The 21,300-nt window shown below is 42.0% G+C and overlaps 1 protein-coding gene across 3 annotated transcripts; it reads left to right on the top strand.

Annotated features, from left to right (window-relative positions):
* Positions 1-265: 265 nt before the first annotated feature.
* On the top strand, positions 266-20,494 carry DNAJC5 (DnaJ heat shock protein family (Hsp40) member C5). Of its 3 annotated transcripts, none has more exons than XM_041396127.1 (6): positions 266-375; positions 6,028-6,095; positions 10,934-11,070; positions 13,273-13,486; positions 14,531-14,702; positions 15,410-20,494. In XM_041396127.1, the coding sequence occupies exons 3-6, from the start codon at positions 10,964-10,966 to the stop codon at positions 15,511-15,513; spliced, it is 597 nt and encodes a 198-aa protein (XP_041252061.1). In that variant the 5' UTR covers positions 266-375; positions 6,028-6,095; positions 10,934-10,963; the 3' UTR covers positions 15,514-20,494. The 3 variants fall into 3 exon arrangements, with proteins under 3 accessions (XP_041252061.1, XP_041252059.1, XP_041252060.1); XM_041396125.1 differs by having other exon boundaries at positions 10,931-11,070; XM_041396126.1 differs by lacking the exon at positions 266-375 and adding an exon at positions 3,115-3,231 and having other exon boundaries at positions 10,931-11,070.
* The last annotated feature ends 806 nt before the right edge of the window (positions 20,495-21,300 follow it).

Here is a 21,300-nt window from a genome sequence, read left to right as displayed (position 1 = left end):
GGGTTTTACCTACAGTCTGTGCCCCACTTCTAATCAGAGTACCCCTTGCTCTTGGTGATGTTTTATTTGTTTTGTTTTTATTTGGGTTTTTTGATTGTTTTTTCAAGCCTAAAATATCTTTTACAACACCAATTGCTCAGTTTCTGTGAGGAAGTGAAATAATCAAATAGTCTCTTCCCCACCCTCCACAAAAACTGGGGAAGTCCAGTTGAGCAATTAGGAGAAGTGAGCATCTTTAGATATGCTTAATTTTTTAACTTTGCAGAAGAAATAATCTCTGGAACTAAAGCCTTTGGACCTTAACTGAGTGGATACATGTGCTGCTTGAATAATTATGCTTCACCTTAGGCTGGAGGACCTGATTGGATACAAGAGGTAAAAGTAAATGGGGAAGAGGGGAAATTCACTTTCTGCCTGTATTATTAAATAAATAAGCTTAATTTTTAGAAGAAAACCTAATATCCTGTGAAATAGGCTCTGACAGAGGCAGTGACGTTGGGTTCCTGGTAATCACGTAAAATTATTTTGGCTTTTCTGGTTGTGAGCTGGCTGGGTGGTTGTGTCTGGAAAATACAAAATCCTTGTAAGTTCTGCTGCTTGATTCTGCTTATTTTGCCTTTTTATTCATAACCTTTTAAGTGGAAGGTTTGTGTGCTTGGTGGGAGACAGCCATTAAAGAGCAGAGATTAATGATCTGCAAATAGGTGAAGTTTCTCAAAAGGGAAGCACCAGAGTGGATCATTTTAGATCAGGGTGAAGATACGAGTATTGCCTTCAGTTGTTGCCATAAATTGGTGTTCATTTTTGCTTTTTCACTCATTAAAATAAAGTCTTCATTTCAAAATCTTTAACAAAAACTGCTTATGATTAAAACTGCCGAGAGTGTTTGTAGTGTTTATTTGATGACAAAGCAATTTACACCAAATTAGGTGTAAAATAATTTTTTGTATATGCTGTGCAGTTTGTAAGGCCATACTTTTACATTGTTTAAATTGTGTGTATGGGGAAACCCTCATTTACCTTTTCATCTGCCTCACAATTGATAGGAAAAGAAAGTAGGAATGACCTTTTCCCCCTCCATCTCTTACTGCTGCCCATGAGCACAGAGAGGAACCACCTTCCCCTGCCCTTCCAAGTTAATTTCGGATAAATCTTTTTCTTGCCCTTTGCCAACCAAGTTGTAATTTGAAAGATGTGTTCCTTTCTGTTCCTTTTGTGTCTCAAACTGCTTATTTGGCTTTTGTACTGTTCTTTATAACTGTTCCTTCTTTTTGACCAGGCAAAAGCCTCCTGTGCTCTAAAAAGGGCTGCTTGGATCAGCATTGTCTCCTTAAATTCTCTTTTTGTAACAGTCTGTCAAGGGATTCATGTTTTGACAACTAATGTGATTTTCTCAACTTTTCTTACACAAGACAATAGACTTCTTTTTTTCTTCCTATTTAAAAGCCTTTAGTTGTCTTACCTACAGGTATGACATAATAGTGTAAATCTCATTTTTATGTGAGTAGACCCATCTGTTCCAAGAATTCTTTTATATTTTAAAGGTTAGGCTATATTGATATAGTCATTAACAATATGAGGGTTTTTTATTGATGTAGTTTATACAACCCACTTAGCAGAAATGGGGATTTGTCTTTGAAGAAGTTGAAGATATTTCTTCAGAAAGGTGGCATCAGCGTCACTCATCACAGCAAGGGAGTGTTGTGGGTTGTGTCATTTGTTCTAGTGAACTTGCAGTGAGTAGTCACAGTGATTCAAGAACTATTTATAGAGAGGAAAAATTAAGAGTAATAATGAACAAAGCAAACACAGCTGCTGATTTTTCAGAGTAAGCAGATGTGGGTTTTTTTTATAGCAAAAATTAAGAGTAATAATGAACAAAGCAAACACAGCTGCTGATTTTTCAGAGATTTTTAACTGAGTAAGCAGATGTGGGTTTTTTTATAGCCATGTGCAGTTTGTGATGCTTGCACTCTGCACATAAACTCCTGTGATGTCATAAACAATGATTCAATATTGCTGAAAGATTAAATAGGAGCAATGAAATCCTAAGTAGGGAATCCACTAACCCCATCCCCACAGGTTTTAAGAGTAATTATTTTAATTGAGGAGAGAGGATAGAAAATACAAATCTATTACTTCATATTTTCTCCCCTAATATGGAAAGCCTTCTTTAGTTGGTTTGAATCTTACTCTTGTGTAGGGTAAAAGGTCACAAGTCTTTATAACAGGTTGGTCAATCAGACTTAAATTGTTACATTTTAATCTGCTAAGCTCATTATGGAAACAACTCTGTGTTGCTGTAGTTAAGTTTGTCACAAGTTTCAGTGGAACCTCTCTTGCAGTCAGCAGTGGTGGATGTTATGTCAGTTCAAACATGAATTTAGGAGAAAAATTGTATTGTTCCATATTTCAATTATTTAAAAGCTGTGTGTTTCTATTTTTTAAAGAACTCAAGAGAATTTAATGAAGGTTTTAGTGTCACAGTCTTTCAGTGTAGGAGATCTGTCCTCTGTTCCCAAGGCAGATGGATTTGGACACAGTAAAGTTCTTTTTTTTTTTTTTCAGGAGATGTATGCATTTACATTAATTCCCTGGATACTCAGCTTTCCATCAGGGCTTAGATGTTAAAACAGAATGTTTTTATGGATATGAGATCTCTCACATGATCTTTATCAAAAGGTCACAAACTGAATAGCAAAGTTCAGCTGAAAGACTTCTGTGCTGTGATATAAAAAATATAAAGAAGGCCAAAACACACTCTTGGATGCTTTAATGAAATATAAAATGTTGGTCCTCTGATTAATAGGTCAAAAATCTTTATTTCAGCTTTATTCAGACAGTTACAGGGTGCAGAAAAGTGCTTTAAAATAGTAGTGGTCTTCTGCAGGCACTTGTTAGCCAGATTGCTTTCCCTTCAGCTGTTTCACATTGTTCTTCCAGTAATGATTCATTTTACAAGTCGTGTAAGCAAGAAGGGATGTGAAAATAAAGACTTTGGAGTTTCTAGTTTGTATATTGATTTACTTTGTTTTATTTATCTTAATTGCAGCCTTATTTCTTTCAGTACTTGCTAACCATGATACAGCTCCTGTACATGGTGGAGATGGAATATGAAGCCATGTGTGCTGAAGATAATTCCCCTTTCTGGTAACAACTTATGGAGCAGGATGAGGACAATTCAGTCAGAATTATTCACTAAAAAGAGTTATCCTGCATCACTCAGAGGAGGTTTGAGTTCTCAAAAAACACGTTTCTCTTCTTGTCCAGTAGAGCTGAGAACATGTCTGATTTCTGCAAGGAATAGGCAGTATCTGTCTCTTGCTTAGAGCAGGAAAGGGTGCTGAGCAGATTTATGGTTCCAGTTATGGGGAAGATACAACAGTACATAAATTGGATTCAAATTTGCAGCAGAAATAAGGCTGGAAGAGCTGGTTTTGCTAAGAGCAAAATGGTTGCAAGAGCATGGAACCTCCCGAAGCAAATTTCTTCCTCTGTGTTACAAAATTTACCTCAGTTTTAATGTCTTGCTGAATTCAGTTGGCATTTGTGTAGCTTTGCTTGTTTTTATCTTCATCATTCTTTAATCTTTTTTCTTCTAATTTTCATACTCATTTCTGTATTTTCTGATTCTTCAACAGTTATGTATTCCTGTCCCCAGACTTCCTCCTTTCTCGTGTGTGTTGTTGAACCTGGTGTCATGCACTGATGTGGATTTTGAACGCTCCTGTTCCTTTTCCAGCATCTGTCCTTTCATCTTTGCTTTTGTTTGGATTGTGGATGTCATGTAATAAGGAGGGGAGATATTTACAAGTAATTACAAGCAGGGTATTATGTAGAGCTCTGGGTCAGTGGATCTGGCCTGCTGAATAATGAGATTGGATGGGGAGATCAAAACATTCCTGAGTCACTAAATTGGAATTGCCAGTTGCAACAGAAACTGAGGGAGTGAACCCCTGGGAGGTGCTGGGCTGGCTCAGTGCTGGCAGGGAGGATGCAAAGTACCTGGCATGGGTTTCTCAAGTGCTTTGATTTTTACAAGAAGCAGTTTCCTTGGGAGTTTATTTTTGTCTTGTTTGGTTATTTTCAGCTGTAAATCAGGCTGCCTGCTCTTAATGGAACTTGGTATTGGCATAGCTGTGAGACTGAAGGAAATATTGCTGCTTGCATCCAGATTAAGACAACATTTGACTGTATCTTGAGTCTCTGCATGGCTGGTTATTATATATATATATAAGTGCTGTAAAAAATACCAGCTTTTCTGCTGATGGAGTTTTGATGAGGCCTGGACCAGGATCTTGTATTTGAACCTTCTATCCACACATCATAGCATGATATTTACATCATTACATGCCCAGTTCTGACCTTAGCAGGATAGCTCATTTTTTCAAAGTACATTTTTCTCTAAATTACATTTGGACCTTGCTTTTTTTCCCTGTTCTACTCATATTGTTTCCATAAATTGAACATACTTTGACTGTCAGCATTTTTGGATCTGGGCTTGCTGTCTGAAACAGAATGAGTGGCACAGTTAGAGGTGGTCTTCATCTGGGTAGGGAGCCATAATTCTGGTTGCCAACACCATTAACAATCTGCAGCTTTCCAGAAATGCTTAAATAATGTTCTTGTGGATTATTTTTAATGAAGAAAGCTGTGGGCAGAGAACCTGGGAGCTTCTATAGCTTCACAAAATAGGACATTTTTCCTTGGGGAGTTAGCCCACCCCCTAGTATTGCACAGGCTCTGAGTGGGAAAGTTTAACTCCCTGCCTTTCATTATTCAGGAAAAGTCCTTTGCTGGTTCCTATCAAAGGAACTAAACAGATCCATTAACAATAAGCTGATTATTGAGTTGTTGCTTGGTTCATTCATACCCACTTAGGGATGTGTTGCTGGATCAAGCAGCTTCTTACAGATGGCACCAAGCAACTGCTGTGGGCAGCAATGCCAGCAGCTCCCTGGGTGTATTCCCAGCATCTCTGTTTGCCATGCTGGAACCTTCCAGCCCATGAAAGGCATAATTATTACTTCAATGGGGAGTTTATTTCTCAAGTGATTTCAGAGCTTGTTCTCTGAAAGCAGTTGAAAGGGTTTGTGTGACAATTAAGTGATGACTTGCCAGGTAAAAGCTGCTCTGAAGTTCCGCTCACGAGGTTTATTCTTCAGTCATCTAATGCAAAAGTGACTTTGTGATTGGTAATGTGGGTTAGATGTGTCCTGCACCTGCTTAATCAGAAAAGTATTTCAATCTGTTGCAGTGAGTTTCCCTGATTTTTTCTGCAGCACCATGTAGCATTTCCTGGGCTGCTCTTGCCCCTTTGCTCTGTTATTTCCATGGGATGGCTGATCTGGAGCTTGTCTGCTGGAAGGCTGAGTGTGTGCTGCTGGGTCATCCCAGGTTCTCTCCCTCCTTGTACACCAAAATGAGACTGCTTTTCATCTGCATCAGGATGAGGGAATCCAAATTGGATGACACCATGGTTTTCTTGATGGAAATCTGTCCTGGCAGGAGGAGCTGGTGCTGCTCCCCAGAGCAGGCTGTGCCTGCTGCTCCAGTGCTGGATCTTGGGGTCTGCTGTGTTGGCTAAGCTGCTTTACAGTCTCTCTGACAGAACAACAGATTACCAAGACTTGAAAAACATGCTTCTCGTGTTCTCAGTACATATATTCACAAAGGCCGAAGTTGAAAAAGTCCAAAGTCTTAAACAGATAATGGTTATTAGAGTTTCCATGCAGCTGGGTAGGTGTGTGTCTTTCCCATGGTAAAAGTTGGGGAAAAGAGACTGAAGCTCTGGTTCAAACCTTAGAGGCCTTGATTCTATGTTTTTAAATATTTGTCATTTATTTTGACAGTTTATCCATTCTAAAGACAAGTATTTACATTGTGAGGACTTATTTAGTACTTGTGGTACAAATATTTATAAAACACTTCTGTGTTTTTACTGTCCAGTAATGTGATGATAATTTATCAATGAATCCTCAACTTCAGAATTGGTGAACAACTAATTTGCTTTTGTTTTGTCTTTAGGAGAATCAGTTTTAGAAGTGTGTGAAGGTTGCTATCACTTACCTTAGAATATTCAAAATAGACACCAGGTGAGTTCTGGATTTTTTTATTTATTGTATCTCATTTAAATGCAAAATGTTGCTGAGGAAACAAAGTTTCCTACAAAAATCTCTTACTACCTCAGGAAGCCAAGGCTAAAACACCTCATATTTTTTGTGGTAACACAATCTTGTATATGCTTCTCTCATCTCCCTTTCAAAAATATTTTTCTTTTTTTTTTCTCCCTTGAAAAATAGCAGATTGTGAGGACAACTCTAAGTGACTCTGAGACAGATGGACAGGATGTGGAGGCCAGGGGTGCTTTTTCCTTTCTGTGACAAATCAATGTTTACTGAAGTACTTTCAGGCTTGGTGTTTTTATTTAGACTTTTACTGATAAATACTGGTTAGGATAGAATAATTCAGTTTTAGATTAACACCTGTAGTTTATTTTCTGCACTGGAAATCTGTGCAAAGCTGGAATCTTAGCTTTAACTAACATTATAGTTTACCACTTAGCAGCAGTGTGTGGAATCCAAATCTTTCCTAAAATACTTGAGTGCTTCCTAAAGTTGTATAATAAAGTATCAACTAGACATTTTTGTAAGAGCTGACAAAACATCCTTTCCAAGCTGGACTCTTTAATCTTCTTTTAATATGCTCTTAAAACTGTAATTGTAGAGGGCTTGACAGCATTCCTGATAGTTTGTGTTACAGATGTGTGCAGGGCTGGGCTGAGCTGGGACAGCAGCAACCTCCTCCTGTCCAGCACTCCAGCACGTCTCTGAGTCTGTCTGTCATTCCTTCTGGTTCTTGTCCTCCCTTTTGGGGATTCCTCTGTTCTCTGTGTCACTGGTGATACTTTGGAAGGAAGACTGGGAGATTGTGTGCTGGTTTTAACCAAACTCCTTTGCAAACAATATTAAGGTTAATAACCTCCCATTATCCTGTGTCCAGTGGGTATCATTCACTGTGTCAGCAGGAGGTGGATTTTCTCCTTCACAGTGGGATTTCACTTTCTGGAACAGCTGTTTCCAACCAGATTCCCCACACTGTGTGTAGACAGCTCACTGTAATGCTGTGGATAGCACCTGTGTACAGGTCTGGGTGTTGGCACATCCATTCAGGGAGTGATTTCATTATTTTATTTAATTTTTTAGGAACTTAAACTGATGAGTATACAGGCATGGAGAAAATTAGAATTCCAGAGATTGTGCTCCAGCTGGAGGTCTTTAAAGCTAACCTTGTTTGGTGTCCTGTGCCCCTTTTGATTTTGATCAGTGCAGTTGAACAGTCACAACTCCTTCCTGGAGCAGCCTTTCCTCCAGCAAGGAAATTCAAGGGACAGCAGTGCCTGTGTGACTTACACAGGGGAGATGGGGAAAGTGGTAGTTGAGAATTAGAGTTTCCAGAGGTTTGTTCTGGAATAAATACTCAGTGCTTCAGCCCTGGAGGGAGATGAGAAGAATTGCTGTTAGTCTGCTTCCAGAGGCTAAAGGCACTGGCATATCATGGCTGTTGTCCATGGAATGAGCCTTCCATCCCTTTATTTCAAGGTAGCCCTTCCTGGATCCAACAGTGGTGGTTCAGTGTTGTCCCAAGCACCTGCTGTCTGTGTGAGCAGGGTCAGCACCTCCACCCTCCATTCTGCCACACAGCCCAGCATGTTTTCTTGGGAAAATGTATCCCCCTCACTGCCAGCTTCCACTGAAATTCTTTGCAGCATCTTGCAGCAGATCAGATGGAGTTTAATTCCTCCTTCCCTGCTTCTGGCCACCAGATCTGCTGTCACCCTTTTCAGTGCAGACGTCATTTGGGATGTTCTGTGAGTATTTAATTCCCTAAACTGGTAGAGGACTATTGATTATTTTTTCCTTGTCTGTAATAGCACGTTGCCATTTTAATGAGTTAAATACAACTTCCAAAAGGGTCAGCAGACCTGGCAGAATCTAAGGTATCACCAATTTAATGAAACTTGATGGGGTTCTTTTGGGAAGCTGAAAAGCAAATTAGTGTTTCTAAGGTTAAATTTTCCAGGGATGTATTTAGAACATTAAGGCTGACTTCCATAAATAACCTGCCAGGTTTAATCTGAGTCTTTTCAGCAAGGTGGTGCTGAAAGCAGTTGCCTGTCGTGGTAGAGCTGACTGAGGCAGGATATTGTGGTACTCAGATGGTTAAACACTCTACTGCTTAATCCAGGAGATTACCTTTCTCGAGAGCCTTCCCAGAGAAACCTCTTCAGGGCATCCTGCTTGGTTAGAAAAGGGAGCAGATGGTTTCTTGCTGCTGAACACAACAGTTTTTAAAAATACGGGGTGGCTTTCAGGATTGTGAATTAGAGCCACGTGTGAGAACAGCAGAAATGATACCTGAGTTTAGGAAAACTCAGAATTTAAACAACTTGCACCTTTACTGTCTGTTTCATATTTAAAAAGCCAAAAGTTGCATTCCTATTGATAATACTTCTATGTTCTCTTAAGTAAAAAGCTTCCCAGATGATTTCCCATCCCTGCCTTGTCCTCCACTCTTCTGCCAAGGCCAGTGTGTCCATTTCATACCAGTTTGGAGAAATAAATGTTAACATCCCATTAGACCAAGCTGTGGATCCCCAGCACTGTTCAGATGGAAGCCATTAAGGATGCAGCAGTGTGGAATTGTATCCCTGTGCCTGCAGACTGACTGCCTGGGTCAGACTGAATTCATTTTTGTTAAACAAATTGGCCCTAATTGAGCAGTGCAGATTTTGTTAAGCAGAACATGGTGTATGGCTGTGATCTGCAGCATCTGTCACCAAGGCCACGTTGGATTGATGTTACAGGAAGCTTGTTATGCTTAAATAGAGCTGCAGCTTTTAGCAAAAATGTCCATAATGCCCTGGAAGCCCCTGTTTGAAGCAGTATCTTCTTCAGAAGGGCTAAATCAACATGTAAAATTCCAATCAGGATGCTTTTTTTACCTCCTCCTGACTTCTCAGGTCCCTGTCCAAGAGCAGTAGTGACAGACACTGCTTGGCAGGGAGCTGCTGGCAGGCGCTGGTGTGCTGGAGCTGCTGGGAGGTTCCTGGGAGGGTGGGAGGAAGTGATGATGGGCACAGAGCAGGAGGAGCTGAGCAGGGAGCCTGGGAAGCAGCAGGAGCAGGCTGCTGTCATTAGGTAGATTATCAGAGACACGTCAGGATCATCAGTGTTTGACCTCAGCTCTGGGGCAGAGGGGGCTGGGAGGCTGCCTTTGGGAAACCTGGCCCAGAGGATTGCCTCTGCTGTGTGCCTGGGTGGAGGGTTGCTTTCCTGAAACATTTTCCTTTCCCTGAATCAGATTATGCCCAAGTAAGTGAGTTGTTTGTGTTGTGTCTTGCAGCACTCAGTAATTTTCCTCCCATACAGAAAGCTTTTGATACTGAGCAGTGTCCTTGCAAAGAAAATATTTTCTCTCCCTACCACACATTCACCTTCCAGATTTGCGGTGTAGTTTGAATTTTTAGCCAGAGAATTAGAGTTTAGACAAATTATTATTAATAGTAATAATTTATAGCCTCCTATAGGAAGCTTTAAATTAAACTGGGTAGAATTGCCAAAGGCTTCTTGAAGGAGATTACATGAGACTTTGGTTGAGCCACTGTATTCCAATTAAAACAGCTGGACCTGGTGACCAATGTTAAATGGATGTAAAGTCAGAGAGGCCAAGTGAGGCAGAGAATCAACAGCAGGGTCTGAGCTGAACAAGACAGTGGTGATGTGTCTGTCCACATCCTTGTCACTTGGTCCCCTTTGTGGGTGTGACAATTCCCATGTGTTGGGAGAAGCAGAGGTGTGGTCCCAGCTCCACCCAGGCAGTGCAGGGGGTGAGGGCTCAGGGCGTTGCTTTCAGCCAGCCCTGTGAAAGCTGAGGTTATTAATTTCTTATATAAGACATAGGGTTAAATTAGAAAAGTCTACTGCTTTAAATATCTTTTTCAGAGGCTGCATAATCTGGTGTGGGCTAATTGTAATGACATAATCCAAAAATAGCCAATAGTCTTTTCTTGGATGCTCATCCTGGCTGCAGTTCTGCAGCTAAAGAACAGCAAAGCTGATCTCCTCAGGGTGGGAGAGGGCAGAACCAGATCTGCTCCTGGCATGGCTCAGGGGACACCTCTGGGGTCTGTCACATTCGGATGTGGAGCAGGAGGTTAATCCATGTGCAAGTAGCATGATTTTAACTAGAATGCATGTTAAGTGTTGAATCCACAACTTTAAATTATGAGAGAGGGGATCTCCTCTCTGGGCAGGCATTCCCTTTTTCCTTGTGGAATGCACAGGCTTGGTCACACTGGATTTGTCTAAGGATTCTGTTTGACCTGGTGCTGGTGATAAGATGGGAGACTGGGATTTGGGAGTTGTGGGGAAGTTTGGTTTTTTGGGGTATTTTTAATGTAATTTCTGAAATAGAAAATACAAATAAAGTCAGTTACTCCGATGTTAGTGTGGTGCAAAAAGGCAGCCTCAACAGCAACTTCTCTGTTGCCATGTGATTTTTATAGGTATTATCTCAAATACATTATCTTAATATTAAGACTAAGAAAGGAGATGAAGTGACTTGAGAGATGGGTTATGCAGTACATGGCTATAGCTGCACCACAGCTCTTGATTTGGGGTTTTTGGAAAGAAGAATTGATTCTATACAGTGGGGATTCAGGGTGGCTGCTGTTGTGCCAACAATGTAATAGTTGTTATAATTCACAGAATTTTATAACTTCTTACCTTCCACACGTGTAAAGAACCTTTCAGAGCACATTTTATAAAAGGTGAATCTTGGTGTGTAGACGATGTTTTTGAGGACAGTTTGCTTAAAGAGGTCTGTTTTTTTTCCTTGGCTTAAGCATTTCTTAATGTTTATTTTTTAGCAGGGGCCAGTTCTCTCCTCAGGTTAGCTCAAGATGGCAGACCAGAGGCAACGCTCGCTCTCTACCTCTGGGGAGTCCTTGTACCACGTGCTGGGGCTGGACAAAAATGCCACTTCAGATGATATCAAAAAGTCTTACAGGTAAGTTTTACACCTGTCCCAGTAGCACAAATGGCTTTAATTCAGTGTTCAGCAAATGATCCATTTATGTAGGAGCCTCAGTTGGTTTATTTAGACCTTTTGCAAGAGAAATATACGGGAAAAATAGGTGAAAACATGGTTGCTTCTTGTAAAGTAGGGTGTGAAAACATGCCTAGGTTTTTCATTTTTCCATCTTATATCTAGTAAGTGAAATTCTCAAATGCACAGTGTCATTCTGAAAGGTCCTTGCCTAGGTTTGGGCAGAATTTTAAGAGTGTGATCAGAGTTAAACTCTTCCTGTTACGTAGCCTTGTGTCGGTACCACAGATGTGCAGAACTGCCCTGCTGTCCATCATTTCCACTGCTAGCACAGGGAGATGGAGTTTAAAGATACAAATAAGGATGAAAACAGAGCCTGAATGATTACTTTTTCCTGGAATTCTGTTGAAAAGTTCTTATTTTTTGCGGAGTTATTAGTTTAAAAGATGATTTTTTTTTCTGTATCCCTTTCCTTAAGAGTTGGACGCATGAAATGGCTTCATACTTACCAAATAAAAACTACAAAAAAAGAGTCTTGGAACATCGTCCTTTCCCATAAATCTGCTTAAAGGCAACTTCTGCTGTGACCAGTGGCAATGTGTTTGGATTACACTAGGGGTCAGCATCATCTTTCCATCAGGATACTCATTGTCAAATTTGTTTTCCTTTAGTCTTTAACTTTTACCAAAGCTTTTTCCCTTGCAAAGCTACGTGATGGCAACTACATGGTGAAGTCTAGGAAAAAAACAGGTCCACAGATTCTCAAAAATAAGCTTTATCTTCCTAAAAGCTTTAAGTGGGAGTTGGAATAGTTTATCTTCAAGCAACTGGAAAATAATTTTACTGTCCTGGGGAAAATACTGTGAGTTTTTCATTTGGAGGAACAACCCCACAAGGTCCTGGGGTGAAATGTAGCTGCTTCACACTTCCCTGGACCTTCAGCTCATCTTGTTTCCTCTGCTGCTCCTTTATCATGTTCAGTCTGAACGTCCTTTGCTGGCCTGGGGGCTGTGGGATTTGTGTACATGTAGGAAATGGGAAATAAAAATATTTAATTATCGCAGCCTGACTAAGCCCTTTCCAGGTTTATAAAATTTCCTGTGATTATTTCAGCCCTTACTGAGGCTGGGGCACAAGTGGCAGCTGTGGACATGATTTACTGGGGCAGCATCATGCACAGTGAAGTGTCCCAAGGGCACACTCAGGCTGGATTTAAATGCTGTGAGATACTCACAGGCACATCCAAGTGCTTGCACACATCTTTGTTTTATGTTTGTCTAAACATTTCCCCACTGCAAAGCTGACATGTAATTGTCTGCAGACTCCCCTTGTCTTTCTCACATACGTGACTTTGTGGTCATTTTCTGTAGGAGGACAAGTACCTTTTGTGGTGCAGGAGAACTGCCAGCATGTGGCTCCGTGTCATTTTTCTACTTGGGAGCACGTATTTTCTCTTCATAAGGAGGTGTTTAGCCAGTTATTTCTACTGATGTCTGCAAATAGCCCGGGCCTTGTGAGAACTAGCACATTTATCAATGCTTTATCTGATTTTTTTGTTATTTGTAAGAGATCTGGCCTGATTAGGGGAGGTACGTTGTGATTTCCTGATGTCTCGAAACTCAGAAGTGTTTTCTATTCTAGCAAAGCTTGAACTGAAAAGTACTTTGTTCCTGCACAGGAATTGGTGAATTAACCACAAGTGATCGTGTGTTCTATTTTTGTGTTCAGACACTGCAGAAGCAGCAGTTCAGACACTCTTCAAGCAGCTGTGGCAACTTGCTTTTATTTACTCTTTGGTGCTATACTTTAGACCTGTGGTGTGTCTTTGCTGTAGCAGGAGCAAAACTTACTGGTGGAAATTGCTGGAGCTGAGGATAAAAAACCCACACCTATTTTTATTCAATGTCTCTTATTTTTTTCCATTGGATTTCCGAGGGTCAAATCCAACAGTCTGAAGTCAATCCTGTGAACTCAGCTAGACACTGCTGTAGCCTTTTATTATCATCTAAGGAAGAATCATCAGGGAAGTTGAATCACAGATGAAGGAAAACAGTTGCAACTTAAAAGTCTCCCTTGACTGGCAGGCTACGGAATTAGAAAAAAAATAAATCAAAACAACAGGGACCCAAACCCCAGGTTTTATTCTCTTTTTTCTTTCTGCAGGAAACTGGCATTGAAATATCATCCTGATAAAAACCCTGATAATCCAGAGGCAGCAGAAAAATTTAAAGAGATCAATAATGCCCACGCAATATTGACGGATGCCACAAAGCGGAACATTTACGATAAGTATGGGTCTCTGGGGCTCTATGTAGCAGAGCAGTTTGGTGAAGAAAATGTGAACACGTACTTCGTGCTGTCCAGCTGGTGGGCAAAGGTAAATACAAGGGCACAGGAGTTATTCTGGATTGGTATTGGAAACTCTTAGAGAGCTCCATTTGATAACTGTTCTTGGTTTTGCCTTTGAAAATTGCTGAATTTGTGACACCAGGTTAATTATCCTTCTCTTACTGCGTTGTGATTCTTGAGTTCAGGAGTATTTTTCTGGGAACTTCTAGTGATACAGGTCTAATAAACAAGACCTGGGTTACTAATTGAAGCTTGGACTCTTCTAGTGGATTTCAAATAGATGAGAATTTGGGGTGTATTCTCTGTTAATATCTGGTCAATATTTTTGCAGAATGAGTCCTGACTGTGAACTTCAGCTCACAGAAAATCTTGCATTTCATTGCATGGGTCCATTTTTCTACCCTTTGCCAGCATTGCCTCCATCTCTTGATCCCCTAAGGAAGACAATAATTATATCACCATGCTGGTTTGCTATCTGTAAATTTTTTTTTCAAACAATTGCACAGTGACCTATAGGAAGACTTCAATTTATCCCACTGTCACTGTGATAAGCACCTGGCAGACCTGGCTTGTATGGAGCTGCTGTGCTCACATGCTGGGAGCATCAATCCTCAGCCATGCCCACAGCCTTGGGCTGCTCCAAGTCCCTGCTGTAGGTACATCATGGCCTGTGCATCAGCTGATACAGCTCAGTCGTTTCCAGGGTTATTTATGCAAGTTACAGCCTGTCCTGATCTGTTGTACCCCTGGATTTTAGTACAGATGTGCTTATTAGACATGTACCTTCTTCCAGATGCAGCAAAATAGTCCACTTAAGTTAAATTGTAGAAATTACTCAAGGAAACCAGGCTGGCAGTGTTCACCTCAGTGTAATATGTGGACAGCCATAGCCACTTTTGCACATAATTTGAAGTATTTCTCAGTGACAAAGTACAAAGCTGTAGCTACTAAGTTCTGTCTCTGGTCTGCTGTGGTTTTCCTCTCTGATTCTGTATCCAAGTCTCACAAACTCTGTGGTCATGGCACAGTAGACACAGGTTATGACTATTTCTGTGTTTTCTGTCCTCTGCAGGCCTTGTTTGTGTTCTGTGGGCTCATCACAGGCTGCTACTGCTGCTGCTGTCTGTGCTGCTGCTGTAATTGTTGCTGTGGGAAGTGTAAACCGAAACCTCCCGAAGGCGAAGAGCAGGAATTCTACGTCTCTCCAGAGGACTTGGAGGCACAGTTGCAGTCAGATGAAAGGGGTAGGTGAAAATGCTGTGAGCTCTCTAGGATGAACATCAGTCCCTGCTGGAGTGCTCAGTGAGCTGGTTGAGAAAAAATCAGGTTCTGGGGTGTGGATGATGAGCAGGAAATGTTTGTGCCACGAGTTACATGGGTGATGCTGATAGCAGAAATAACTAAAAACACCTGGAGGGTCTTCACTAAACCTAGCTGGGATCAACTTCAGGGCAGTGCATGACCATCATTGTGTTCCTTCCACATCCTGGGGTAACAGCTGGACCAGCCATGTGGGATTGCAGAAAGGGGCTCTTGTACCCAAGGGTTGGGGGTGTCAAGGCAGCTTTAATTGTGTCAGGTGTAGAGGAAATGGCACTGCTACCCTTGTAGCTCTAATACTGCTTGTGAAGCTATTTCTGCAGAATTAAACCAATAATTTAAAATACTGTAGAGCCTTGTGTATGTTCTGATGACATTTTTAATGGATGCTGCTGAATGGTGGGTGAGGATCAGCAGCTTTTACAAGAAAAAGGAAATGGTAGTAAATGTTCCACATGTAGAGTTGAGGTGAATGCTGTTGTGTGCACACTGAAAATCAGGGAATTAATATCATGCTCTTAAAGGAGTGTTAAATGGTGTTATCAGAGGGTCGTAGGGAGATGTGCTTACCAAAACATTCAGTGCTGTGTTTGTTCCTTGGTGTGCTAAGCCTTTTGTCTTCACTTTTCAGAGGCCTCAGACGCACCTATTGTGATACAGCCAGCATCAGCCACAGAGACAACCCAGCTCACAGCTGACTCTCACCCCAGCTACCACACTGATGGATTTAATTAAGTTAAGGAAACACTGTCATTAGAATGGATAAAAAAAAAAAAATACATGGCCAACTCAACACTAGAATCATGAACATTAGAAGTAGAGAACGGGGAGGGGGAATAATTCTGCCACAGTAAGAGGGCAGCTTTCCAACCTGCCGAAAATATTTTGTAATCCCTTCAGCCTTTTGTCACCTTTCAGTGTCGTATCTCGACGATACGTGAAGTGCTGTAGCATGCAGTATTTAAAGCAGTTTAGCTACGGTCTTATTTGTTTCCTTTCTTTTTTTTTCCCTCCTGTTTTGTTTTGTTTTTTGTTTTTTTATAGCATGTATGGAGTTATGTTAAATGTCTGTGGTGTAACGTATTGAGTTGTCACAATATCAGTGTGATGGAGACATTCTGCATTTTAAGCAGTGGTACTGGCCTAAAAATGAGATTTAAAAAGTGTCACAGAAGCCACTGTTCTTCTGTACAGCTGAGCTGTTGAAGACCTTTAGAAGTTGAGGATTTTCATTTGAGTGCAACAAACCAATTCTTTCATTCCTCCTTCTATTCCTGCGTTATTATCTAAGCAAGTTTACAAAGCCAAGAACCAAAAAATGCCAGTCCTGCAGAGCTGGAGTCCTCTCTAATGCTGGTTTTCAGCTTAAATAAATCTACCTTGAAAAATAAAAAGGGAGAGTTGCCAATCTTTGAACAGTAAATTGAACAGCTCCTTGTGTATGAGGCGGTCTCCAGTGACAGTGGAACCAAAACCAACTGGGAATGGGCTCCTGTGGTGGTGGCAGTGGGATTTTAACTCCAAGCACAATTCTGTTTTGATTTGAGTTCACTTGTTTTCCTGTAATGCTAAAGACCAAATAATGCAGCTTTGTTTCTGAATGCATGAGAATCTTAAAGTGAAACTGGTTAACTGGCTCTCACTGAGCAAATGGTAAAATGCAGACAGTAGGCAACAGCAGAAATGTTTGAAAACAATTGATGTTTAAAATTTTGTTCTAATAATTTGAGACTTTAATAGGCAAATGGGGTATTACATGTCTTTTTTTAAAACTTTTATAATACACTAACCCTTTAATTTAATGAACATCTTTATGGAGTACTTAAATGGGTTTTAAAGAACAAACCACCTTTCTTTGTGTTTATATTGTATAATTTGCACATTGTCTTGCATTTAGATTGTTTACACCAGTGTTTCTCTTTTCTTTGGAACAACTATGTGGAAACCACTGAAAGGTTTCCTGTACTATTTTGAAACCAAATCAAGTCTGAATTCTGTTCTAGAAACTGTGGTTTACTGAGGTTTAACTGTTAAAAAGGCATTTTAGGCAGCTGCTGAATTACTGGCATATTTTGTTGTCAATAGTCCTGCTTTAGGTGATCCAGAGTCAGATGTAGAACAGCTCCAGAGAACCCACCCTTGGCACTTAGAGAGGGTAATTACGGCCTCATCAATTTTAATCGTTACAGTTTTATATCACAATCCTCTGCTGTCCCTTGTACCCCCATCCCCCTGATCTGTTTTCCCCTCTTTCTGTGGAGGGGCTGTTGGCACCTTCCCCCCCCGTGCCTGCTGCTCCCTCAAAGCTCCAGGTGGTGCTTTGAAGCAAGATAAAGATCCATTGGTCTGCACAAAGGCTGCCAGGAAAGGGCAGGGACCCAGAGAACTATTCTGAATATATTTTCCTGCTGTCTTTGCATGAGCAACGTGAAGTCTGCCATGAAACCATGTTAAACGTGCTGGGTAGGAGAACATGTTCTCCCCAAGGTCTCAGTGCTCAGTGAGGAGTGTTTGCACACCCAGACTTTGCTGTGGCTGTTGGTACAAGCACATATTTGCCTGCATGGGAGCTTGTTACAGATCAGCATGATTTTAGTACCATATCCAGCCCCCAAAATTCCCCAAAAAATCTGTTACTTTTAATTAATGGCTCAATTTCAGCAACACACTCCTTAAATAATTTCTTCTTTGCCCATAGTCCTTACAGACCTGAAATGTGGCGGTTTAGTGCAAGATACTTTTAATTTCTCCTGACTTGGATGGCCTTGAGAACATTTGTATATGATTTGGCTTGAGGTCCTTATTTAGTTAATGTCTTTCTTTGACCCCTTGGAACAAAAAGCCATTTTTAGGCTTAAACCCAATATCATTTTGTCTGTCCCTGTAGATTTTGCCTGAAGCCTGTTCTTGGTGTAAAATTGCACTCTGGAAAATGGTGGGGCATGTGCAGGCTTTGTCCTCTCATTCACTGGTTAAAATTGCCTGTATCTGCAAATTGTGTTCTTGGTAAAAAAGAAAAAAAAAAAAGGTATTGAGGTTGTTTGGCTTTGTAAATGAGTGTGGCTGATCAGAGCCAGTGAGTGAATGAGGGAGGCTCTTCCCTGGGAGCTGTTCCATTCCCTGTCCCTGTGTTCATCTCAGTGGATAACACAGAGATGGCTGCTGGGTGTTGCTCTGCTGCAGAGCACCTTTGCCCCCAGTGCTGGGGGCTGGTTGCCACTGTTAATTTGGAATAATGCTCTTATTTCTTAACCTCTTTGGGCTGTTTCCACAGAAGTAGAGAGGCTGGTGGGAAGTTGTGGCTCCAGGGAGGTGTGTGACACACCTGGAGTCACTCTGCAGGCTCCTGACAAGGGAACTGAAGTGTGGGCAGCACATGAGGACCAGAGGCAGAACAGTTATCTGTGGGGAAAGATGACATCCAGGATAAGTTTGCAGTTTTAGATCTTTGCTTAGCAAGGGATGAGTTTGGAGAGAGACTGCTTTCCTGTTGGTTCTGTCTGTGGGTGGTTTGTGAACAGGAAATTAGTCTGTTACATGCCAGAGTGTTGTTAGATGCTCCAAGGGAGACCATTCTGAGATCTCACTTACAGGGAATGATGGGAAAACATAATTCTAGAGGAATATTCATGTTTTTTGAAGCTTTTTCAAGTTTGCCCATGTTACTGCCTAATCTCTGAGTTTGGGATTTTTGTATATTAGTGAAGTTTTTCTTGAACTATGTAAGGAAGTGATTTAAACATTCCTCCTTTGAAGCCAATACCGTGTCATGGCACATAAGTACATTAATGCCCACTTTTCCCCTCTTGGAGGGAAGGTGCAAGAGTACCCTGGGCTCTAACACGAGTTGCACTTCATAATGGCCAAGTAGAATCCTAGTAAATGCAAAGTTCAATTGGGAATAATGGTTTAAAATCTGGCAGAGAAGCTCAGAGAGCAATTCTGAGCTTGGGCAAGGGGAGTTGCAGCATCCCAGTGCTGCAGCCTGACCTGGCTTAGTGCAGAATGTTTCCCTCCAAAATCAAACCTGACCACTGTCCATCTCAGTCCAGTGTTTTGCCAGAATTAAAACTTGAGCTTGGATTTTATTTATTTATTTGTTTCTTTAAAGTTGTATCATTTGTACAAGTTGCCTGAGTCCTCCATTCCAGTTGTTCGGCCGCTTCCATCCAGCTCCTCCAACCTCTCCAGCACTGATGTTCTTAGCACTTGTAGCTCCATTGGGGTGAATCCCAACTGGAGAATTTGGTGTTCAGGATACTGATTTATCCATGTGTTGCATGGAGAGCCATTCCTAGCTTGGGTGAGGAGGGAAAGCTGCTGCTGAGAGCGCTCAGGCGCCAGCTGTCCCTCCTGCACATGAAGCTGCTGGAAAAGGAGGTGCTGGATCTGTCCTGCCCATCCTCCCTAGGGATGGGAACATCCTAAACGCACTGTACTGAAGGGGCATTGCACCCCTTAAATGCCAGTCTCATTTTGTTAGTGATATTTGTAGGAAATTCTTAAATATTTATCTGTATATAAATTTATGTAAGACCTCAGTGGCATCCCATAGGGTGTCGGATTTTGCTGGTCCCATGCAGTGGTGTTTTAGAGCCATGTTCCCTTTTTAGTCTTCTTTTTAGATTTGTAGTCTTTTAAAACTGCTTTAGATATTAGCACTCCTAGTGTTCTTAAAGTGGGATCCTCTTGGAGGTTTGGAGGGGCAGAACTGAGGAGGAGGGCTTGGGCATGGCACAGAAACACCCAGTCCTGCAGCAGGGCTGTGGTCGGGGGAGTGCTGCTCTCCAAACCCTTCCTGTCAGCCTGTAAACACCTCACACAGGTGTAACCAGGGCAGGAGCCTGGCAGAAAAACTATTCCTGTCCCATCTGTGAGGCAGTTTAGTGCTGTGGGGGGGACACCTGTGCACTCTGAGGGGCTGTTCCAGAGCATTTGTACCACGCACGCTCCTTGAGAGAGGCACCTGCTTCTCTCAACGGCTTTGTGCCCTTCCTCTGGTGCCCTTTGATATTTTGCCAAGTTCTGGATAATTTAGGAAATTTATGCTGCAGGTTTTTTGTACCCAGTGCACCTGTATCTTGGCATCATGTTTAACAGGTCACTCTGGCAGGGTGGTCAGGGCAGTTTGCAGCCCCCACCTCGTGTCAATAATTCCGAATGGTGTTTAAATGCATTAATCTTGGAGCACTGAACCGTAACCCCCCAGTAATAGTTTGTAGTGTCAGGTCGATATAAACTTCACATGCTTCAGCATCTGGTGCTGCTTCTCTGCATTCTAGTGGAGATCATCTAGTTTGTAGTGTCTCATTGCACCAACAGCTGCTTAAAATCTCTCGAAAGAATCGTAGCCAGTAGCTCACCAGGTGGCAGGAAATTTGTCAGTGTTCAGCTCCCGCAAGATCCATGGTCCCCTCCACGAGCTGCCTTTGGAGGCTTTCTGGGACTGTCTGGGACTCAGCAAGACTGCAATTCCTGTGTTCTTCCAAGAAGACACTTCCTTTACGAGGAGAAGCCGCGGGAGGGAAGCTGGCTGTCTGATGTTTGCACAAGCCAAATGCCAGAAATCTGGAAGATGAACTTTCATTATGCCAATGTTACATGCACAGTTCATTTTGGTGTTAAAAGGATAGATGCTGGGAATTTCTGGTGGTTATATATATATATGTATGTATATGTATAGAGGAAGCTCTTATATAAACTGGCTGTTCATTCCCGAGTGCCGTTGTCTTCTCTGCTCCCTCTCCCAGCCCTGTGGGTGTTCTCTTGCAGTCTGTGAGCGGTTGCTTGTCAAACCATTCCAAAAATTTAACAATCTACTTGAACTCCATGAGCTGCCCCTTGTCCCAGCTCCTCTGGCTGGAACAGAGCTCTGCCTGCTCCAGCTGTCCTTAGGAGGAGAGAAGGGAGAGCTGGCAGAGGGCACAGAGGCAGCTCTGGAGTGACTGGAACTTGTGCGGCTGGCACGTGGGGTGTTTAGATGTGGTTAATGTGCTCATCACTGAAGCTGTGATAGAACACATGGATTTGGGTTTTTTCCCTAGTTTTCACCACACTGGACTCCCTGGAGCGGGGCTGGGTGAGCTCACAGAGCAAGGTCCACCCTGTGCTGAGGGCATGGGCTGCAGCATCACGTGTGTGTATGTATGTATATATGCACATATGTATATATTTATACAACAGGTGTGCACCTTGGGTTTTTCTTTGGTGGTAAAAATGTGAGATTTGGCTCCAAGTAGTGCTCTGAACTCAGCCAGACAGGGGGAAGGTATGAGTTTTGTGTGGCCACAAATTTGTGCTTCTTTGCTCTCAGCTGCAGGAAAACCCAAACCCGACCTGTGGGGTTGAGGGATTGGTGAGGACATGGTGAAGGAGCCTGTTGTATAAATAAATGGGTGCTAGGAACAGGAGAACCATCTCCTGCTCCCCACACCCTGCTCGGGGAGTTCCCACATGAGCAGCATGGGGTTTGCACGGCTGGGTGCTGTCCCTCCTCTTGCACGTTGGTTCCATAAGGACTTG

This window comes from Onychostruthus taczanowskii, unplaced genomic scaffold, assembly GCF_017590055.1.
Source record: "Onychostruthus taczanowskii isolate IOZ18803 unplaced genomic scaffold, ASM1759005v1 scaffold126, whole genome shotgun sequence".
Classification (NCBI taxonomy): domain Eukaryota; kingdom Metazoa; phylum Chordata; class Aves; order Passeriformes; family Passeridae; genus Onychostruthus; species Onychostruthus taczanowskii.
Note: the sequence above shows the minus strand (reverse complement) of the source record. Positions and strands in the feature narration are given on the sequence as shown.

Excerpts from the sequence above, each read along its gene's own strand:
- DNAJC5 (XM_041396127.1), top strand. The coding sequence starts at position 10,964 with ATGGCAGACCAGAGGCAACGCTCGCTCTCTACCTCTGGGGAGTCCTTG. Across the intron at positions 11,071-13,272 it reads GATATCAAAAAGTCTTACAG|GAAACTGGCATTGAAATATC; the intron begins GTAAGTTTTACA and ends TTCTTTCTGCAG. Across the intron at positions 14,703-15,409 it reads GTTGCAGTCAGATGAAAGGG|AGGCCTCAGACGCACCTATT; the intron begins GTAGGTGAAAAT and ends TTCACTTTTCAG.